General features: G+C 42.6%; 1 protein-coding gene across 3 annotated transcripts in view; it reads left to right on the top strand.

Moving 5' to 3' along the window:
- SCFD2 (sec1 family domain containing 2) overlaps positions 1–18,435 on the top strand; it is a 223,923-nt gene that overhangs the window by 15,807 nt on the left and 189,681 nt on the right. For all 3 annotated transcript variants that reach the window (XM_087875321.1, XM_087875322.1, XM_087875320.1), the window contains exon 3: positions 12,602–12,729. In XM_087875321.1, the coding sequence (XP_087731447.1) occupies positions 12,602–12,729 (128 nt within the window). The remainder of the gene's footprint in view (positions 1–12,601; positions 12,730–18,435) is intronic.

Here is an 18,435-nt window from a genome sequence, read left to right as displayed (position 1 = left end):
AGGCAAGTAGACTAGTAAAAGCTGTTTACAAACGAATACCTCTGGGAAATAATTTGCCCAGCTCAGCCAAATAAAAAGCTTCTACCAATCTCTCAGGGAGAAAGACTGAAAACATTTCTCTGGTTTTGTGCTGTAATTCTTAGTTTTTGGCATTTGCACCAAACCGTAATCACTAGTCTTCTGCGTGAGCCAAAATATACAGCTGAAGTTGACTCTCTTATCAAAGTTGCTTGAGGGTTTAGAATAAAATAGGGGAATAAGCTTAAATTACTTTTTAAAAAAAACCTTTAGTGTTTCTTTACTGTTGACTCTTTTTTTTAAAAAAAAAAAATATGGATTGGCATGTTTTGTTTTGTAAGCTTGTGGGAATTTAAACACCATTAATCACAAGATGATAATGTGTTGCCAGTGGGAAGTTGGGAATTGTTTGCTCTATCGAGCGGCAGTTTTCAGAGCTTGTGAAAACAATACCGTCAAGTATTTTTGCTCTTTTGTCTTTTTCACAACGGCCATTGTCATGGTCCCAAGTCTTTATTACTTCCATTACCTTTTGTTTTGTAGTGATGGCTAACCTTTTCCAGACCGAGCGCCCACGCACCCGAACCCCAAAATGCAATGCAAGTGTGGTCCCGCACATGCGCCCCCACATGCGCCCCACCCCCGCACGTGCCCTGCCCCTGCGCATGCGTGTGTCCCCACACACACACTGCCCGTTCGTGTATACGCACGCAGCCCCCTGCATGGCCCCGGCTTTTGCATGTGCACATGGTGCCCTGCATGGCCCCGGCCCACGCATGTGAGTGCACCCCTGCCTCACGGCCCCCACCCCTACCACCCGCGTATGTAGGGCAGAGACCCAAAGACCAGCTGGCCAGCGGGAGGTGCGCACGCATGTGTGGTGGAGCTCAATTGGGGCAAGGGCTCACGTGCCCCCAGAGAGGGTGCTGTGTGCCACTCTGGCATGTGTGCCATAGGCTTGCCATCACGGGCCTATGACTTTCTTGAGATTCTGGGTGGTAACCCAATACATGTGGGCTGAATGCAGAACCATACCTATTCTCCCAAAGGTGCTTTTTCAAGAGGCAAGTGGACTTTCCGGTTTTTCTTTGAAGACGTTTCCGCTTGTCATCCAAGAAGCTTCTTCAGCTAAAAGAACGCAAATGAGCAGCTGCCTGCAAGGAGTATAAACCCTTCCATTCCCCACCATCCAGTCAGAGCTGAAAAAGCTTCTTGGATGAGAAGCGAAACATCTTCTAAGAAAAACCAGAAAGTCCAGTTGCCTCTTGGGGGTGGGGGTAGGGGGTGGGGGGAAGCACCTCTGTGTCTGGTCACCTGGTGAGCAAAATTTCCAACTGTGGTCATTAAATCTTTACTTGAAAATCATCCAGAATCCTGTGATCTTCTGTTGTAACTATAAAGCTATAGCATGCATTGGGAATGGTTACATCCAGAGGTGGGTTTCAGCAGGTTCTGGCCAGTTCTGGAGAACCGGTAGCGGAAATTTTGAGTAGTTCGGAGAACTGGTAAATACCACCTCTGACTGGCCCTGCCCCCATCTATTGTCTGCCTCCCTAGTCCCAGCTGATGGGGCGGAAATGGGGATTTTGCAGAACTTTCCCCTGGAGTGGGGAGGGAATGGAGATTTTACAGTATCCTTCCCCTGTCACGCCAATTAAGCCACGCCCACAGAACCGGTAGTAAAAAAATTTGAATCCCACCACTGGTTACATCAACATTTTTTTTTTAATGTTATCTAATTTTAGGTTCTATTTAATTGGGCCAAACTATGTTATAATAATAATTTTAATTAGCAATTTTATGATGTTTGTGTATCTATATTTTTCTTGACTGTACACCACCTTGAGTCCTACGGGAGAAAGGCGGTATAGAAATATAAATAATAATAATAATAATAATAATAATAATTGTTGTTGTTATTATTATTATTATAATCAAGATCTTGTGGGACTTTAGGATTCAGACTGACAGCACTTGGTCCACAACGTACCTGACATAACAATAGTTGAAAAGAAAAAAGTGTGGTTCATTGACATTGCAATACCTGGTGATGCACGGATTGAAGATAAGCAGCAAGAAAAAATCACAAAGTACCGGGACTTGCAAATTGAAGTTGAGCGACTGTGGAAAAAGAAATCCTGTGTTGTCCCGATTGTAATTGGAGCCCTTGGAGCAATACCCAAAGGGCTTCCCCGCTATTTAGAAATTCTAAATTTGCCGGACTTGAACATTTTGACTCTACAAAAAACCACCTTACTTGGAACAGCTTACATCCTCCGACAATACCTTAACAGTTCCTAGGTCCTTGGTTAGGACTCGAGCTGCTGAGCTATTAACCAGCCTCAAAGGCTGTGAATCTCACTAAAGATTAAATAATAATAATAATAATAATAATAACAACAACAACAACAACAACAACAACAACAACAACAACAACAACAACTAGAAAGGGGGAAAAGAAAGGGAGATGGGCATTTTCAGAGACCCAACAACAACAACAACAACTAGAAAGGGGGAAAAGAAAGGGAGATGGGCATTTTCAGAGACCCAACAGCCTGTCAAATTCAACAAGCCACAGAGAACACCGAAGTGCCTCTGGTAGTCCTCAACGTACGGCCACAATTGAGCCCCAAATTTATGCTGTTCAATGAGAAATAGGTAAAGTGAATTTTGCTCCATTTTATGACTTTTCTTGCCATATTTGTTAAGTGAATCACTACAGTTGTTAAATTAGTAACTGGTTTTTTTTTAAGTGAATCTGGTTTCCCCTTTGACTTGGCTTGTCAGAAGATCACAAAGGGCAGATCCCATGAACCAGGGATACTGCAACTGTCATAAATCGGAGTCGTCAAGCATCTGAATGTAAATCACATGACCATGGACAGAGGTGGGCTTCTCATAATTTAAGAACTGGTTGGCCTAGTGCTGAACTGAAAATGGGAGCGCCTTCCGCGCTTTTGCGCGGCTTCAAACACACTGCGATTTCATGCGCGCAGCTTCCAGCACAGCTTCTCAGCCAGCGTGGAGAGTAGAGCGGGCGAGGCGTGGAAATCAGCTGGGCTGTGTGGGCGGGGCGAGCGAGCCAGAGAGTGAGATATATAGGACGGGATAGCGCCGGGGTGGAGTAGGCTTAGCCAGTGGTCAGAACTACTGGTTCGCCTGAACCAGTCCGAACCGGCTACAGCCCACCTCTGATCATCAGGATGCTGCAACGATCACAGGTGTGAAAAATGGTCATACGTCACTTTTTCCAGTGCCATTGTAAGTTTGGACAGTCACTAAGAGAACTGTTGTAAGTCGAGGACTACCTGTACTATAAAGAGTGAGAAACTAAATTCTAAGCAAAGAAAAAAAAATCCACTCCAAAATATCTATCATCTCTCTCTCTGTCTGTCTGTCTATCTATCTACCCTGTTTCCCCGAAAATAAGACATCCCCTGATAGTAAGCCCAATCGGGCTTTTGAGCGCATGCGCTAAAATAAGCCTCCCGTCCGAAAATAAGCCCTCCCCGAAAATATTTAAACGCAGAGCTGGAAATCAGGTAGGACGGCAAGAGGAACCCCGTCTTGCTCCACGCGCCCCAAAAATAATAAGACCTCCCCGAAAATAAGGCCAAGCGCTTATTTCGGGGTTCAAAAAAAATATAAGATAGGGTCTTATTTTCGGGGAAACACGGTATCAAGCTGTGAAGTGAAGATTTAGTACAACACTGTTTTGACACATTATTAATAAATGCTTAGAACAGGATAGGCGGATGCTGTCCAGCTGTTTTCAACTATAATTCCTATCCCTGTAAATTGTTCTGAGACTCTGGACGGCGGCATCATCATCATCATCCTTATTGTCCCTTGCTTTGGTTGGCAAAACATCTGGGCGGCAGCAGGTTGTCTAACAACTATTCAGTTTTCTCATCAGATATACTGTATCTTAAGCAAGGGCCTCTGGGTTGCCTTGTCACAGAACAAGCTGATGTCCTCCAGATGTGTTAGGTCTAAGGCTCCTCAAACTCTCAACAAGTATGATCATGGGGAGGTGCCTCCTGATGGAAGCCAGACTTCCTACGGTCAGATAGCTTGCAGGTTTGATGCACTGTCACAAATAAAGATGACAAAGACTGATGGCCCAATGCTGCTTGGAGTATTTTGTGTAAGATGAATGTGAATTTAACAACATCAAGGGTGATCTGTATGCTTTAAGAGGGCTTTCTACTTTTATTTCCACATACCATTTCAAGCTAACTATATCGTGTTAAATTATTTTCTCTCGCAGAAACATCTCTTAAAATTTCATTGTGTAAACCAAGGGTCCCCGGTCCATGGTCCGTGGATTGGCACCGATCCACGGCAGGTCAGAAACGGGGCCCCGCAAACAAGCGAAGCCCCATCTGCGGGATGCAGGAAGCATATATTGCTTTTTGATTTTATTTTAAACTGGGATGTCTTGAATTATCTAGGACCAGAATGTTTAGTATATTTTAATTGGTTTTTTATTATTAACGTTTGTATTACATGTATTTTTATCGTTCGCTGTTCACCACCCTGAGTCCCTTAGGAATAGGGCGGTATATAAATTTAATTAATTAATAAATAAATAAATAAATAAATAAATAAATATAAAATCATGCCCCCTCTGATCCATAGAAAAACCTGTCTCCATGGAACCGGTCCCCGGTGCCCAAAAAGTTGGGGGCTGCTGCAGGGGTGAAATGTAAAATTTGTTACTACCGGTTCTGTGGGCGTGGCTTGGTGGTGGGGGTAAGGATAATGTGACTGAGTGGGTGTGGCCAACTTTTTTTAAAAAAAAAACTTTTCAAAGCATTTTTTCTAATGCTTTGAAAAGCCTCTGCCGATCAGACAACTCAGCTTGAATTGTCAGAGAGGCTTTTTAAAAAATGCCTCTCTGCCAATCAGGCAACTCAGCTGGGATCGTCAGAGACGCTTTTTAAAAAATGCATTGAAAAGCCTCTCTGACGATCAGGCAACTCAACTGGGATCGTCAGAGACTTTTCAAAGCATTTTTTTAATCACCTCTTCGGCCAAGAGGTTGCAGAAAAAAATGCTTTGAAAAGCCTCTGACAATCCCAGCTGAGCTGCGCGATCATCAGAGGCTTTTTTAAAAACTTTTAAAAGCATTTTTTCGTCGGAAGAGGTTGTAAAAAAATGCTTTTAAAAGTAAAAAAAAAAAGCCTCTGATGATCGTGCGGCTCAGCTGGGCATGGTGGGGGGGAGGTTGCAGGGATTTTTGCTACCGGTTCTCCGAACCACCCACCACCATCACTACCGGATCAGGCAATCCGGTCCGAACCGGGAGCATTTCCCCCCTGGGCTGCTGGTGTAAACCATAATTGCTTTTTGGGAAAGGTGGTTTCAATTGATTTAGCAAATGTTTCACTTAGCAACAGAAATTGTGGGCTCAATTGTGGTGGTAAGTCGAGGACTATCTGTAGGTGACGTCCGAGCAAGCCTTTTAGCATATTCTGGTTTAATATTGTCTTTTAGCCAATTTTTTTAATCTGAAAGTCTTTTCCTAACCTGACATTGTCAGTTTAACTTTAGATATTTGAATATCAAGTCTCGTCTGCTGGTAAATGGCTGCACTAAAGTAATTTACAAATTTAAGTGACAATCTTCACCCAAATTCCTGACAAATATTGCCCACTCGGATGCTTTATGGTCTTCCCAGTCTAACCAACAGCCTGATGTTTTCAAGGACTCAAGTAGTAACTAGTCTTAATCCTTTGCATCCCAGACAATATTGATCCAGTGGTGCCAGCAACTGATACGATATATATTAAGTTATGAAAAGAACTGTGGCCCTTTTAGCCATGAAAAGTGACATTACGATAGACATTATTCCTACCCTCAAAACGACACTATAGAGCACTGCACACCAGAACAACTAGACACAAGAACAGTTTTTTCCCAAACGCCATCACTCTGCTAAACAAATAATTCCCTCCACACTGTCAAACTATTTTCTAAGTCTGCACTTTTGACTTTGATCAAATCTTTTGAATTTGAATATTTTGAAGACATAAATGGGAGGAGGGAGAGTTGGCTCTTTAATGTATTTTTCTTTAATAAAGAATTATTGTTAATAAGTTTATGCAACGTGTATACTTGTTTTTTCCTAATGATTTTATGCAATAAAAACGTTACCCGCATTTCAGTACAGTTCCAGAGAAATACAAAGCAACCATTTGCTTTGATTGGTGAAATTAAAAGCCTGTATTTGTCACATTGGATGCTTGATGTGAGCCAGTTTCATTCCTTGCTTTGCTAGATTAATTAAGAATCAAATCTCTTCCTAAGTGGAAAGGCCTGTTCGCTATTTGTTTCTTGGCTGCACTGCAGCATGACAGAATATTGGAAACGTATATGCAGAGACAGGGCTGCATTTTGGTATTTTATTATCACGATCCCTTTCTTATCTGTTACTTTGACTAAGACATGCAGATCTGTAAATACGACAAGCCTAGGCCAGAAATCACATACGTACTACTTCTTTTTGGAAAGTTCATTTCACAGGGATCTAAACGTATTTCCCTAGAACGATTTTGTTTTACATTTAATTAAATGGTAATCAGTGTTCAGCACATAACTCCATTTTTTACTAAAATAGCTTCCATTTGTTATAAGTTTCCAACTGGAGTTTGCTGTGTCACTGCGTTTTTGTATTTACCAGCAGAGCTCATTATTTCTGGACTGTCAGACTTTCCGTAGCTTGCCAAAATTTCTTATCAGTAACTGATACTACGTATATCCGCATTCCTTTCTTTCTACTTCACACTTTTCTTTGTTCTCTTGCCAGAGAAGTCCGGCTGCTGAGAAGTAGCCGATAGGAACTTTGCAAAAATGTAACAATTAATTATTTAGTTTAGTAAGATGTTTTATTTTCTTCTTTACAATAAATATGAGTTTAATTAGAAGATGCCCTCAAAACATTCCTGTTTCAGCAGGCCGGCCTGGCCTAACTTTCCCTTTATATTGCTTTTGATTTTATTTTAAACTGGGATGTCTTGAATTATCTAGGACCAGAGTGTTTAGTATATTTTAATTGGTTTTTTATTAACATTTGTATTACATGTATTTTTATCGTTCGCTGTTCACCGCCCTGAGTCCCTCAGGAATAGGGCGGTATATAAATTTAATAAATAAATAAATAAATGTATTCCGGTTTTATTTTATCAAAAGTATACACAAGGAAAATGCCACGATCCAGGCAATTACCCCAGGAAGGTAACGGGGCTAATTGCCTCTGACATGCTGTTAGTTTCCAGTTAGTTGGCATTTAGTGCAAATCAGGATAAATTCTATTTAAGATGCTACTTAGAACTTTTGTTGGCTGGGGGGCGGGGGACGGACATAATGTGAAATAAAGCACAAGACCAAAAATTGATGTAACACGTTGTAATCTTCAGAAAACATCCTTAAAATCTGTGGGAACTATTCACTATCATTGTTGTGGTCTGCCAGCAGCCTGCGGAGCTGGCAGTGGAGTCGGACAGCAATGAGGCTGAGGAAGAACATGGGTCAGTCCTGGAGGCTGGGGAAGGCCCGGATGAGGGCTCTGTGTCGGAGGCAGAGATGGAGCCAGGGCCATCGGGGAGTGAGGTGCGGACACCAGAGCCTCCAGAGACTGACAGTAGAGAGGCAGAGGAACAAGAGGAGCCTGACAGAAGGCAAGAGCAGCTCAATCAAAGAGGACAACTTGGGAGTAGGACCAAGAGATGATTGGCCCCTCCCATAAGGCTTAAAACAGACCAGCAACGGCATTTGGGCTTTGCCAGAAAACAACGTCAGTAGCTTCGTCTTCTTCATCTACGTCTTGCATTTATTTTTGTATCTGTGATTTTTGAATGTTTGCCAAGAAAGGCCTTTGGCAGTTTGCCTAATTGGATCAAGGTTTGCGATAGGACTGAGGAATTTGTGTTGGGAGGAATTTGCTTTAATTTAGTTGAATGATGCTGGGAATGAAGTAATTCTCAGCTGTTCGAATAAAGTTTGTTTTTTCACGGACTGATTTTCTTACTACTTACTTGGGCCTGGATCACAATAATCATTTGGTAAAATGTTCCTGAGCTGAATCCCCTTTACTTCATTAATGACCTCAGAACTTGGCAAATATTCTGAAAGATAATCTTTCTGTGCTTTCAGAATTTTACTTTGAAAACTTTCCCCCAGTCTGATGTCCTCCAGAATTCTTCTATAGCCAGAGTTAATTTGCTCCAGTAAAGTCAATCAGAATACAGATGCACAGCCTTTGGATATTCTAAAGGAGGGGTGTCAAATCAAGGCCTGGAGGCTGGATTGGTCCATGAGGTGTTTAGATCTGGCCTGTGGGCTGCCCTGGAAACCGCGAAGGACCGGCCTGCGGTACTTCTACCAGCGGGTGGCCCTCCCGAGCTCTGTTTTCACTGGCAGAGGGTTGTAGGAGGCTGGCGCGCCTGGCGCAGCTGAAAACTCAGCCCAGGAGCCAGTTTTTGCTGGCAGAGTGCTCAGCCCACCACAGGCGCCCCCGACACGAGTGACGTTCAGCTGGCCATGCCCACCCTGGCTACCCCCCCCCGAGGTCAAACACGACCTTGATGCGGCCCTCAGTGAAATCGAGTTTGATACCCCTGATCTGAAGTAATGATCGGATCACCTCTCCTAGTGCAAGTGGAGCTTTCTGAGACATTAAGAGTTAAAATTCAAGTGATATGTTCCATCAAGACTGTTTCTTGTCTGTTTTGTAGAACGCGCCCTTGGAATGTGCTGTTTGTGAGGGCTGAATTGGCAAGATGGAAAGCATATAAAGATGCATACATTCGGTTGCTACAAAATAGCTGGGATTTTGTGTCCCGAAATGGACAAAGCATTTATTTCAATGGTAAAAATAGCTAATTAAAATTAAATTGAAACCTCTAAAGCAGGGGTCCTCAAACTATGGCCCGGGGCCCGGATACGGCCCGCCGAAGCCAATAATCCTTGGTAGGAGCCTTGGTAGTACAGTGGTTTAAAGCACCCTGTTATTAACACAGCTGTCTGCAATTACTGCAGGTTCGAATCTTACCAGGCTCAAGGTTGACTCAGCCTTCCATCCTTTCTAAGGTAGGTTAAATGAGGACCCAGTTTGTGGGGGTAATAAGCTGACTTTATATAAATATACAAAAGTATGAAGGCTATTGCCTAACACATTGTAAGCCGCCCTGAGTCTCCGGAGAAGGGGGCAGAGGTCGACCCCGAGGCCCCTTGTATGTGGGGTGCCACAGGGGTCAGTTCTCTCACCCCTTCTGTTCAACATTTATGTGAAGCCGCTGGGTGAGATCATCCGTGGTTTTGGGGTGAAGTATCATCAGTATGCTGATGATACTCAGCTATACATCTCCACCCCGGACCACCCCAATGATGCCCTTAAAGTGATGTCACAGTGCCTGGAGGCTGTACGGATCTGGATGGGGAGGAACAGACTCAGGCTCAACCCATCCAAGACCGAGTGGCTGTGGTTTCCAACGTCCCGATATAGTCAATTGGTGCCATCACTGACTATTGGGGATGAGTCATTGCCCCCCACGGAGAGGGTTCGCAACTTAGGCGTCCTCTTGGACTCACGGCTGTCTTTAGAAGAACACTTGACGGCTGTGGCCGGGAGGTCTTTTTATCAGGTTCGCCTGATTCGCCAGTTGCGTCCCTTTCTGGATCGGGACTCGTTAAAAACGGTCACTCATGCCCTCATCACTTCACGCCTGGACTACTGTAATGCTCTCTACATGGGGCTCCCCTTGAGGAGCACCTGGAGGCTCCAGCTGGTCCAGAATGCGGCCGCGCGGGTAGTTATGGGAGCAGCATGGTGCTCCCATGTGGCTCCCCTCCTGCGCGAGCTGCACTGGCTCCCTGTGGTCTTCCGGGTGCGCTTCAAGGTCTTAGTTACCACCTTTAGAGCGCTCCATGGCTTAGGACCGGGGTACTTACGAGACTGCCTTCTGCCACTAATAGCCTCTCACCGCCCAGTACGCTCCCATAGAGAGGGGCTTCTCAGGGTGCCGTCAGCCAAACAATGTCGACTGGCGGCCCCCAGGGGGAGAGCCTTTTCTGTGAGGGCACCCACCATCTGGAACGAGCTCCCCCCAGAGATACAGAAGATTCCGGATCTGCGCACTTTCCGCCGTGCCCTCAAAACATTCCTGTTTCAGCAGGCCGGCCTGGCCTAACTTTCCCTTTATATTGCTTTTTGATTTTATTTTAAACTGGGATGTCTTGAATTATCTAGGACCAGAATGTTTAGTATATTTTAATTGGTTTTTTATTATTAACGTTTGTATTACATGTATTTTTATCGTTCGCTGTTCACCGCCCTGAGTCCCTTAGGAATAGGGCAGTATATAAATTTAATAAATAAATAAATAAATAAATAAATAAATAAATAAATAAATAAATAAATAAATAAATAAATCAAATTAAAAAAAAAATCCGGCCCTCGCAGGACCATGAGGCTGCCCTGCCCACATTGTCCCACCTACCCATTGGCCCCCACCCGCCTTTTAGAGACCGGGGAGGCCGAAAACAGGACATGCGGAGACCTCTGGAGGCCAAAAATGGGCCTGTTTTTTCCCTCCCCAGCCTCCAGAGAAAGTGAGACTGGGAGACACACATACACATACACACACGCACAAACAGAAGTCCCTCATACACACCCCAAGGCAACCTCATCCCTTCACTATCCTGCTTTCCACCCTGGGAGCATAACAAATTAAAATTTAATTTGTGTGTATTGTTTGGACTGCTAAATTGGCCACGCCCACCCAGCCACATGACTACCTAGCCACGCCCACCCAGCTGGTCTGCCCCCCCCGAACAGTCTGAGGGACCGTGAATTGGCCCCCTGTTTAAAAAGTTTGAGGACCCCCGCTCTAAAGCTTGGCCACAGACGTTACAAATTAACACAAAAGAATTGCTGGTTAATTCAAAACTGTCTTACTGAATTTCGCAAGGTTTATTCCCCATTTCTGTCTTCAGAATTGCTATTTTAACGTTAACAAGTTTAACAAGTAACATAGAAATCACCGTAGCTGATTTATTAAGAGTTACTGTAAAACAAAGCCGCTATGGTAATACCATTCGCTTCAGAACAGTCAGCGTAATTGAAATCAGTATTCCTTGCTGGAATTATTTGCTTTTCATATATTCTTTTTTTTTTTTAAATGAAGAAGTTGCAAAAGATAATTATGTGGTATTTTGCCTGTTGGAATAAATTTGAGATGGTGTTCGAGATGGATGTAATTGTAGTCTGTTCATCAGTCCAAAAATAAATTATGTTATTACCATATAAGCCTTTTTTTAAAAAAAATGAAGTATCATACATGATTTGTTCAAACATTGACTGATATTTGCTGTTGAGTCAAAAAGTTAAGTGTGAACATGTGTGACTTCTTATGTAAGCAAAATCGCTTCTCAAATCCATTTTTATTGGATAGTTCATGTCTTTGAAAAATGAAAACAAGCAAGAGGGAAATTAGTTTTTTTTTTCCAAAAAAAAAAAAAACCCATTTCATATATAAAAGCCAAATGTTTGCTAGAAAGTTTTTATTTAGTTTTTCACTCTTCCAAAAAGGTGCCTTAGAAAGATCTTGGCTCTAATCCTCACAATGTAATGTTTATGTCTCCAAGCAGCACATATGCTTGGAAATGGCGTTCTGGTGTATTTTCACTTTTCAAATCAGAATCCTTAAGAAAGTTCCTAGAAATGTTGGCACAATATAAATTAGGAAAATATCAGGGGTGAAATGCTCCCGGTTCGGACCGGATCGCCCGATCCGATAGCGATGGGGCGGGTGGTTCAGAGAACCGGTAGCAAAAATCCCTGGTCCCCCCCCATGCCCAGCTGAACCGCATGATCATCAGAGGCTTTTTTTTTTAAAGCATTTTTTTTCTACAACCTCTTCGGCCGAAAAAATGCTTTTAAAAGTAAAAAAAAAAAGCCTCTGATGATCACGCAGCTCAGCTGGGATCGTCAGAGGTTTTTAAAAGAAAAGAAGCCTCTGCCGATCAGGCAACTCAGCTGGGATCGCCAGAGGCTTTTAAAAGCATTTTTTTTTTACAACCTCTTCAGCTGAAGAGGTTGCAAAAAAAATGGTTTTAAAAGTAAAAAAAAAAAAAAAGTTGGCCACGCCTACCCAGTCAGATTCACTTAACAACCACGTTACTAACTTAACAAATGCAGTAATTCACTTAACAACTGTGGCAAGAAAAATCGTAAAATGGGACAAACTCACTTAACAAATGTTTCACTTAGCAACATACATTTTGAGCTCAATTGTGGTCGTACCTCGAGGACTACCAGCATTGGTTTTTCAACCGGACCTTGGGCTTCAGTTGCTGTTACAAAACGCTCAGTTTGTAGTAAAGCCATGCTTATAATATGTTGTTAATTCCTAGAGTCTTATCAACAAAAACGGGGCAGCTGTTATTTTAAAAGTTGAACAATATTTCTGCACTTTAAAATATATTGGCATTCTGCAATATGGGCATCACTAAGCTAGGACAAACCTGTTCGATTTTAACAGATGCTAGTCTAAACTCTCAATTTTCCTTTTGTGAACAGAGAACCAGCTGCTAGAACTCTGTGGGAGTCCTTAATGAATCTAAAACAGAAGGAAGGTTTGATGGAAGTTAGAAGACACCTTGTGGAAGCTGCAAGCCGAGAAAACTTGCCAATCAAGATGAGCATGGGTGAGCCCATACGCCATTATCTAACTCTACTGCGAATGCACTAGAAGTGGCATGACTTCCTAATGATTATTCATTTGATAAGTTGGGATTATTCTCATTGGACAGGAAGCTAAATTTTCTGAAGTGATTAGGGTTTTAATGCCTTTGCTACATGGAGACCATTTCTGTGGATTTGTTGTGGTCCGCCAGCAGCCTGCGGAGCTGGCAGCAGAGTCGGACAGTGAGGAGTCTGGGGAGGAACATGGGCCAGTCCTGGAGTCTGGGGAGGGTTCAGACGAGGGCTCTGAGTCGGAGGCAGAGATGGGGCCAGGGCCATCTGGGAGTTATGCGTGGACTCCGGAGCCTCCAGAGTCAGACATCAGAGAGGCAGAGGAACAGGAGAAGCCTGTTCCTAGTGCACGCATGCACAGAGCTGCCAGAAGGTAAGAACAGTTAAAACAAAAGGGACAACTAGGGAGTAAGGCCAGGAGATGATTGGCCACTCCCATAAGTCTTAAAAGAGGAGCAAAGACACCTGGGCCCTTTGCAGGAAAGCAACATTGTTAATTCTGTTCCCAGTCGGCATCTCTGTTTGATTCTGGACTCCGTGTGGCTTTGCCAAGTAGGCAGGGTGTCAAGGGAGATAAAGGTTGGTGATTATTCCGAAGGACCTCTCCCAAAGGACTTTTTGCAACTAATTGGGACTCAGCTGTGAATGAACGTAATTCACAGCTGTTGCAATAAAAGAGGTTTTTGGGACTACTTGTGTGCTTTAATGACTCAGGAAGCCTAGGTCACAACAGGATTCCGCAGACATGCGGTCAACTATCTGTTTTATTTTTTGTAATGCAATTAGAATAGTTACACAATTGCATTAAACTGCATGATTAATAATATGCTGAAATAAATGTATCAGAAATTGTATTAATGAATCTTTTACCTGGGATGTAGAATAGAGTAGAGTAGAGTAGAGTAGAGTAGAGTAGAGTAGAGTAGAGTAGAGTAGAGTAGAATAGAATAGAATAGAATAGAATAGAATAGAATAGAATAGAATAGAATAGAATAGAATAGAACAGAACAGAACAGAACAGAACAGAACAGAACAGAACAACAGAACAACAGAACAGAGCAGAACAGAACAGAACAGAACAGAACAGAACAGAACAGAATTCTTTATTGGCCAAATGTGATTAGACACACAAGGAATTAGTCTTCAGTGTATAAGCTCTCAATGTACATAAAAGCTATAAGTGATAAATCATGATCATAGTCATCATAAAAATACATTCATTACAAATCATAAGATACAACACTTAGTGATAGAATCAACCCAAATCGTACTAGGAAACTAAATAAAACAATATAAATTGTAAAGATACAAGCAACAAAGTTATAGTCATAAGTAGAAAAGGAGATAGGTAATAGGAAAGATGAGAATAATAATATTAATACAGTCTTACTAAATAGTTTGACAGTGTTGTGGGAATTAGTTGTTCAGCAGAGTGATAAGATATTTGGTCCTAAATCATTGGAGTTTTCTTGAAAGACATTTGTACATACAATTTCCCATAGCGATGTTCATAATATTTCAGGTTGATTTCTTTGTTCCCTATCTCCAGTATTGTAGGAGCATGAAATTGGAAAAGAGCTAATTGGATGTCATGTTTGTGTAGGAATGGGATTCTTTTATGTTTTGGGCTACTTAATATTTCTGGCCCCGGACACCTCCCCACCCCTATTAAAATAATCAAACTTTTGCATGACACTGCAAATCATAGAATAGAATAGAATAGAATAGAATAGAATAGAATAGAATAGAATAGAATAGAATAGAATAGAATAGAATAGAATAGAATAGAATAGAATAGAATTTTTTATTGGCCAAGTGTGATTGGACGCACAAGGAATTTGTCGTGGTGCATACGTTCTCAGAGTACATAAAAAGAAAAGATATGTTCATCAAGAATCATAAGGTACAACACTTAATGATAGCCATAGGGTATAAATAAGCAATCAGGAAACAATATCAATATAAATTGTAAGGATACAGGCAACAAAATTACAGTCATACAGTCATAAGTGGAAGGAGATGGGTGGTGGGAACGATGAGAAGATTAATAGCAGTGCAAACTTAGTAAATAGTTTGGCAGTGTTGAGGGAATTATTTGTTTAGCAGATTATTATTAATCATTATTTTTAATATTGTAAAACCTTGAAGTCAAATTGCCAGGAAACAGTCTGTTCTCTGTGAGAATTGCACCGATATCCCCTGATCTAGAGACATGGAAATGTATGTCCTTACCTACAGATGGAAGAAATGGAGGGGGGGGGGCTCTATTTTTAGAGCAATGTATGGACGAAGAGGGAATAAAAAGCCTTCACATATCCTATTTCTGTAGATCTTCTCAGAACACCACACGATCGCTTCCTGCCCATGTCCCAGAAGATTAGAGAGAGAGAGCAACGTTTCCATACTTTTTTTCTAACACATAAAGAAGATTATATGTACAGGTAGTTCTCGACTTACAACAGACCCGTTAAAGTTACAATGGCACCGTGACATGACTCTTTTTCACACTTATGACCGTTGCAGCATCCCCATGCTCACCTGAACAAAATTTGGGTGCTTGGCAACTGGCTCATATTTACGAATTTATAAATCGTAACATACCAATAGGAGAAGGTAGTAGGAAAGATGAGAGGTGAGGAAGATGAGAAGATGAGAAGAAGATTCCTAAAAAAAAAGATTTATTTTTTTTTCCCGGTGTAACTTGGTCAGCCCTTCCTTTCTTCAGGTCCTATTTTAGTGATCAGATGTATGGAAAGCATCTTGGGAGTGAAGCTTCATAATGCTTTTGCTTGAATCTTTGCTATTAGCATATTATTGAGCAACCAAAGATGCCTTGTCATCAATGCCATGGTTTGACTTCAGAAGTAGCCTGCCTTGCTTGGCAGTTTTAACAGAGGACAGTAAATCGGAAGGGAGCCTGAATCTCTTTAAGAGCCTTGGTACTACAGGGGTTTAAGGCACCCTGTTATTAAGCTTATTAAGACCAGCTGCCTGCAATTACTGCAGGGTTCGAATCTCGCCAAGGCTCAAGGTTGACTCAGCCTTCCATCCTTTCTAAGGTAGGTGAAATGAGGACCCAGTTTGTGGGGGCAATAAGCTGACTTTGTATAAATATACAAAAGGATGAAGGCTATTGCTGAGCACATTGTAAGCCGCCCTGAGTCTTCGGAGAAGGGCGGCATATAAATCAAATTAAAAAAAAAAAAAAAAATTATGTCTCTTTATTAGCATGCTGAATGATAAAAGCTGAAACACCAGGAGAAACAAATGCTCCTTTCTCCTCCACTAATGGAAAAGGGCCTCCTTAGTTTCCTCCTTAGTAAACTATGCGGAATGAAACACCAAAGGCTAAAGGAGCTCATTAAAAGGCACAAGGCAGATTTAGCCTACAGTAACAATATACTGGTACAGCAGCCTTTATTCGAGAGGCAGGAGTAAAGCTACTGTAAATCCCTTAAACAGTAAGTACATAGGGAGGGAGGAGGGAGAAAGAACTTCAAAGGAAAGAACAGATTTATGGAGATAAGGTGTTTTTGAACTTTGTTGGGAACATGAAAGAACATCCAAGATTGGAGAAAGGAACAAAATGTGACCATCTTTGGACTTTGTGAAAGGAGGACCTAGGAAACATTTATACGAGCCTCATATTCCCAACAGTTTTGAATGTTTGAGTTGGAATCCAGTTATCTCTGTACCACATCCATCATGGGGGAAATCGATATCGGAAATTTAGTTTGAACATTCTTTTTTTAAAAAAATAATTTTTATTGATTTTATTAACCTACATAAATCATAAGTTTGAACATTACACAAACCCCATTGAGGCATTTCTTTGTGAGATTGAATTTTGAGAGCGAAATAAATGTTGTCACTTTAACCAGAGGTGGGTTTCAGCAGGTTCTGACCAGTTCTGGAGAACCGGTAGGGGAAATTTTGAGTAGTTCGGAGAACCGGTAGTAAAAATTCTGACTGGCCCCGCCCCCATCTATTCTCTGCCTCCCAAGTCCCAGATGATTGGGAGGAAATGGGGATTTTGCAGTATCCTTCCCCTGGATTGGGGAGGGAATGGAGATTTTACAGTATCCTTCCCCTGCCACGCCCACCAAGTCACGCCCACAAATCCATGCCACGCCCACCAAGCCTTGGTCTTGGCAGTTGTACAATACTGAAAAAATCTTAAGTGACTTGAGTCAGACATAGAGTAATAAACAATCCTTCCTTATTCAACATGGCTCCATCTTCAAGGCCACACCCGAGCCTAGGAGAATAACCAGATCTTCAATAGCTTCCTGAATATCATCAGGGTGGGAACCATCGAAATCTTTGGGGGACTATCATTCCAGAGGGCAGGCACTATAGCCAAGTATACTCCTCGGCTCCTGCTAGGCATCATTGTTTAACCGATGGGGCTCAAAGCATGCCCATTCTGCAATCTCATGGGACAGCTGGAGACAGGTGGTCCCTCAAAGAATGAGTGGCTGTGGATGCCGGCGTCCCGATATAGCCAGCTGGTGCTATCGCTGGCTATTGGGGGCGAGTCATTGACCCCCACAGAGGGGGCTCGCAACTTGGGTGTCCTCCTGGACACATGGCTGTCTTTAGAAGAGCATATGACGGCCGTGGCCAGGGGGGCTTTTTATCAGGTTCGCCAGTTGCGCCCCTTTCTGGATCGGGACTCCTTATGCACAGTCACCCATGCCCTCGTCACGTCTCGCCTGGACTGCTGCAATGCTTTCTACATGGGGTTCCCCTTGAGGAGCACCTGGAGGCTCCAACTGGTCCAGAATGCGGCCGCTCAGGTGATTATGGGAGCGACGTGGCGCTCCCATGTAACACCTCTCTGCACGAGCTGCAGTGGCTCCCAGTGGTCTTCCGGGTACACTTTAAGGTGTTGGTTTTCATCTTTAAAGCGCTCCATGGCTTAGGGCCAGGGTACCTTAGAGATCGCCTGCTGCTATCGATAACCTCCCACCGGCCAATATGCTCTCACAGAGAGGGCCTCCTCAGGGTGCCGTCGGTCAAGCAATGTTGGCTGGCAGCCCCCAGGGGGAGAGCCTTCTCTGTGGGGGCACCCGCCCTGTGGAATGAGCTACCTCCTGGAATACGACTGATCCCGGACCTCCGTACTTTCCGTAAGGCCCTGAAGACTTACTTATTCCAGCAAGCCGGCCTAGCCTAAAGGATTTTTAATGGGATTTTTAAATTTTATAGATTTGGGGTTTTAAATTGGGAGGCTGATTGATTTAATCTCTTTTAATTATCTTAACTTTTGTATTGCATGTATTTTAATTTTGGCTGTTCACCGCCCTGAGTCCCTTCTGGGAGAAGGGCAGTATACAAATTAAATTAATAAAAAAAAATTAAAAAAAAAATAAAAATCAATTGGACTTGTGCCATAGAGGGTTTATAGGAGATAACCAGCATTTTGAACTGTACCTGCAAGATTGCTGATAAACAATAGTTCACAGGAACATAATAAAGCAGGCACACCTACTGCTCACACAACTGCATTCTTGACTACTAGGCCATCAAGCGCTAAGGAAATGAAGAAATCCAGGCAGTTCAAGATTTATTGCAAGCTTACTGGCCCAAGTAAATTGGTGGTAGATAAGAGTCACAGGAATTCAAGGTCGATTAGACTTGAATCTCTTGTAGGT

This window comes from Pantherophis guttatus, chromosome 8 (genome assembly GCF_059756535.1).
Source record: "Pantherophis guttatus breed Tessera chromosome 8, ASM5975653v1, whole genome shotgun sequence".
Lineage (NCBI taxonomy): Eukaryota > Metazoa > Chordata > Lepidosauria > Squamata > Colubridae > Pantherophis > Pantherophis guttatus.
Note: the sequence above shows the minus strand (reverse complement) of the source record. Positions and strands in the feature narration are given on the sequence as shown.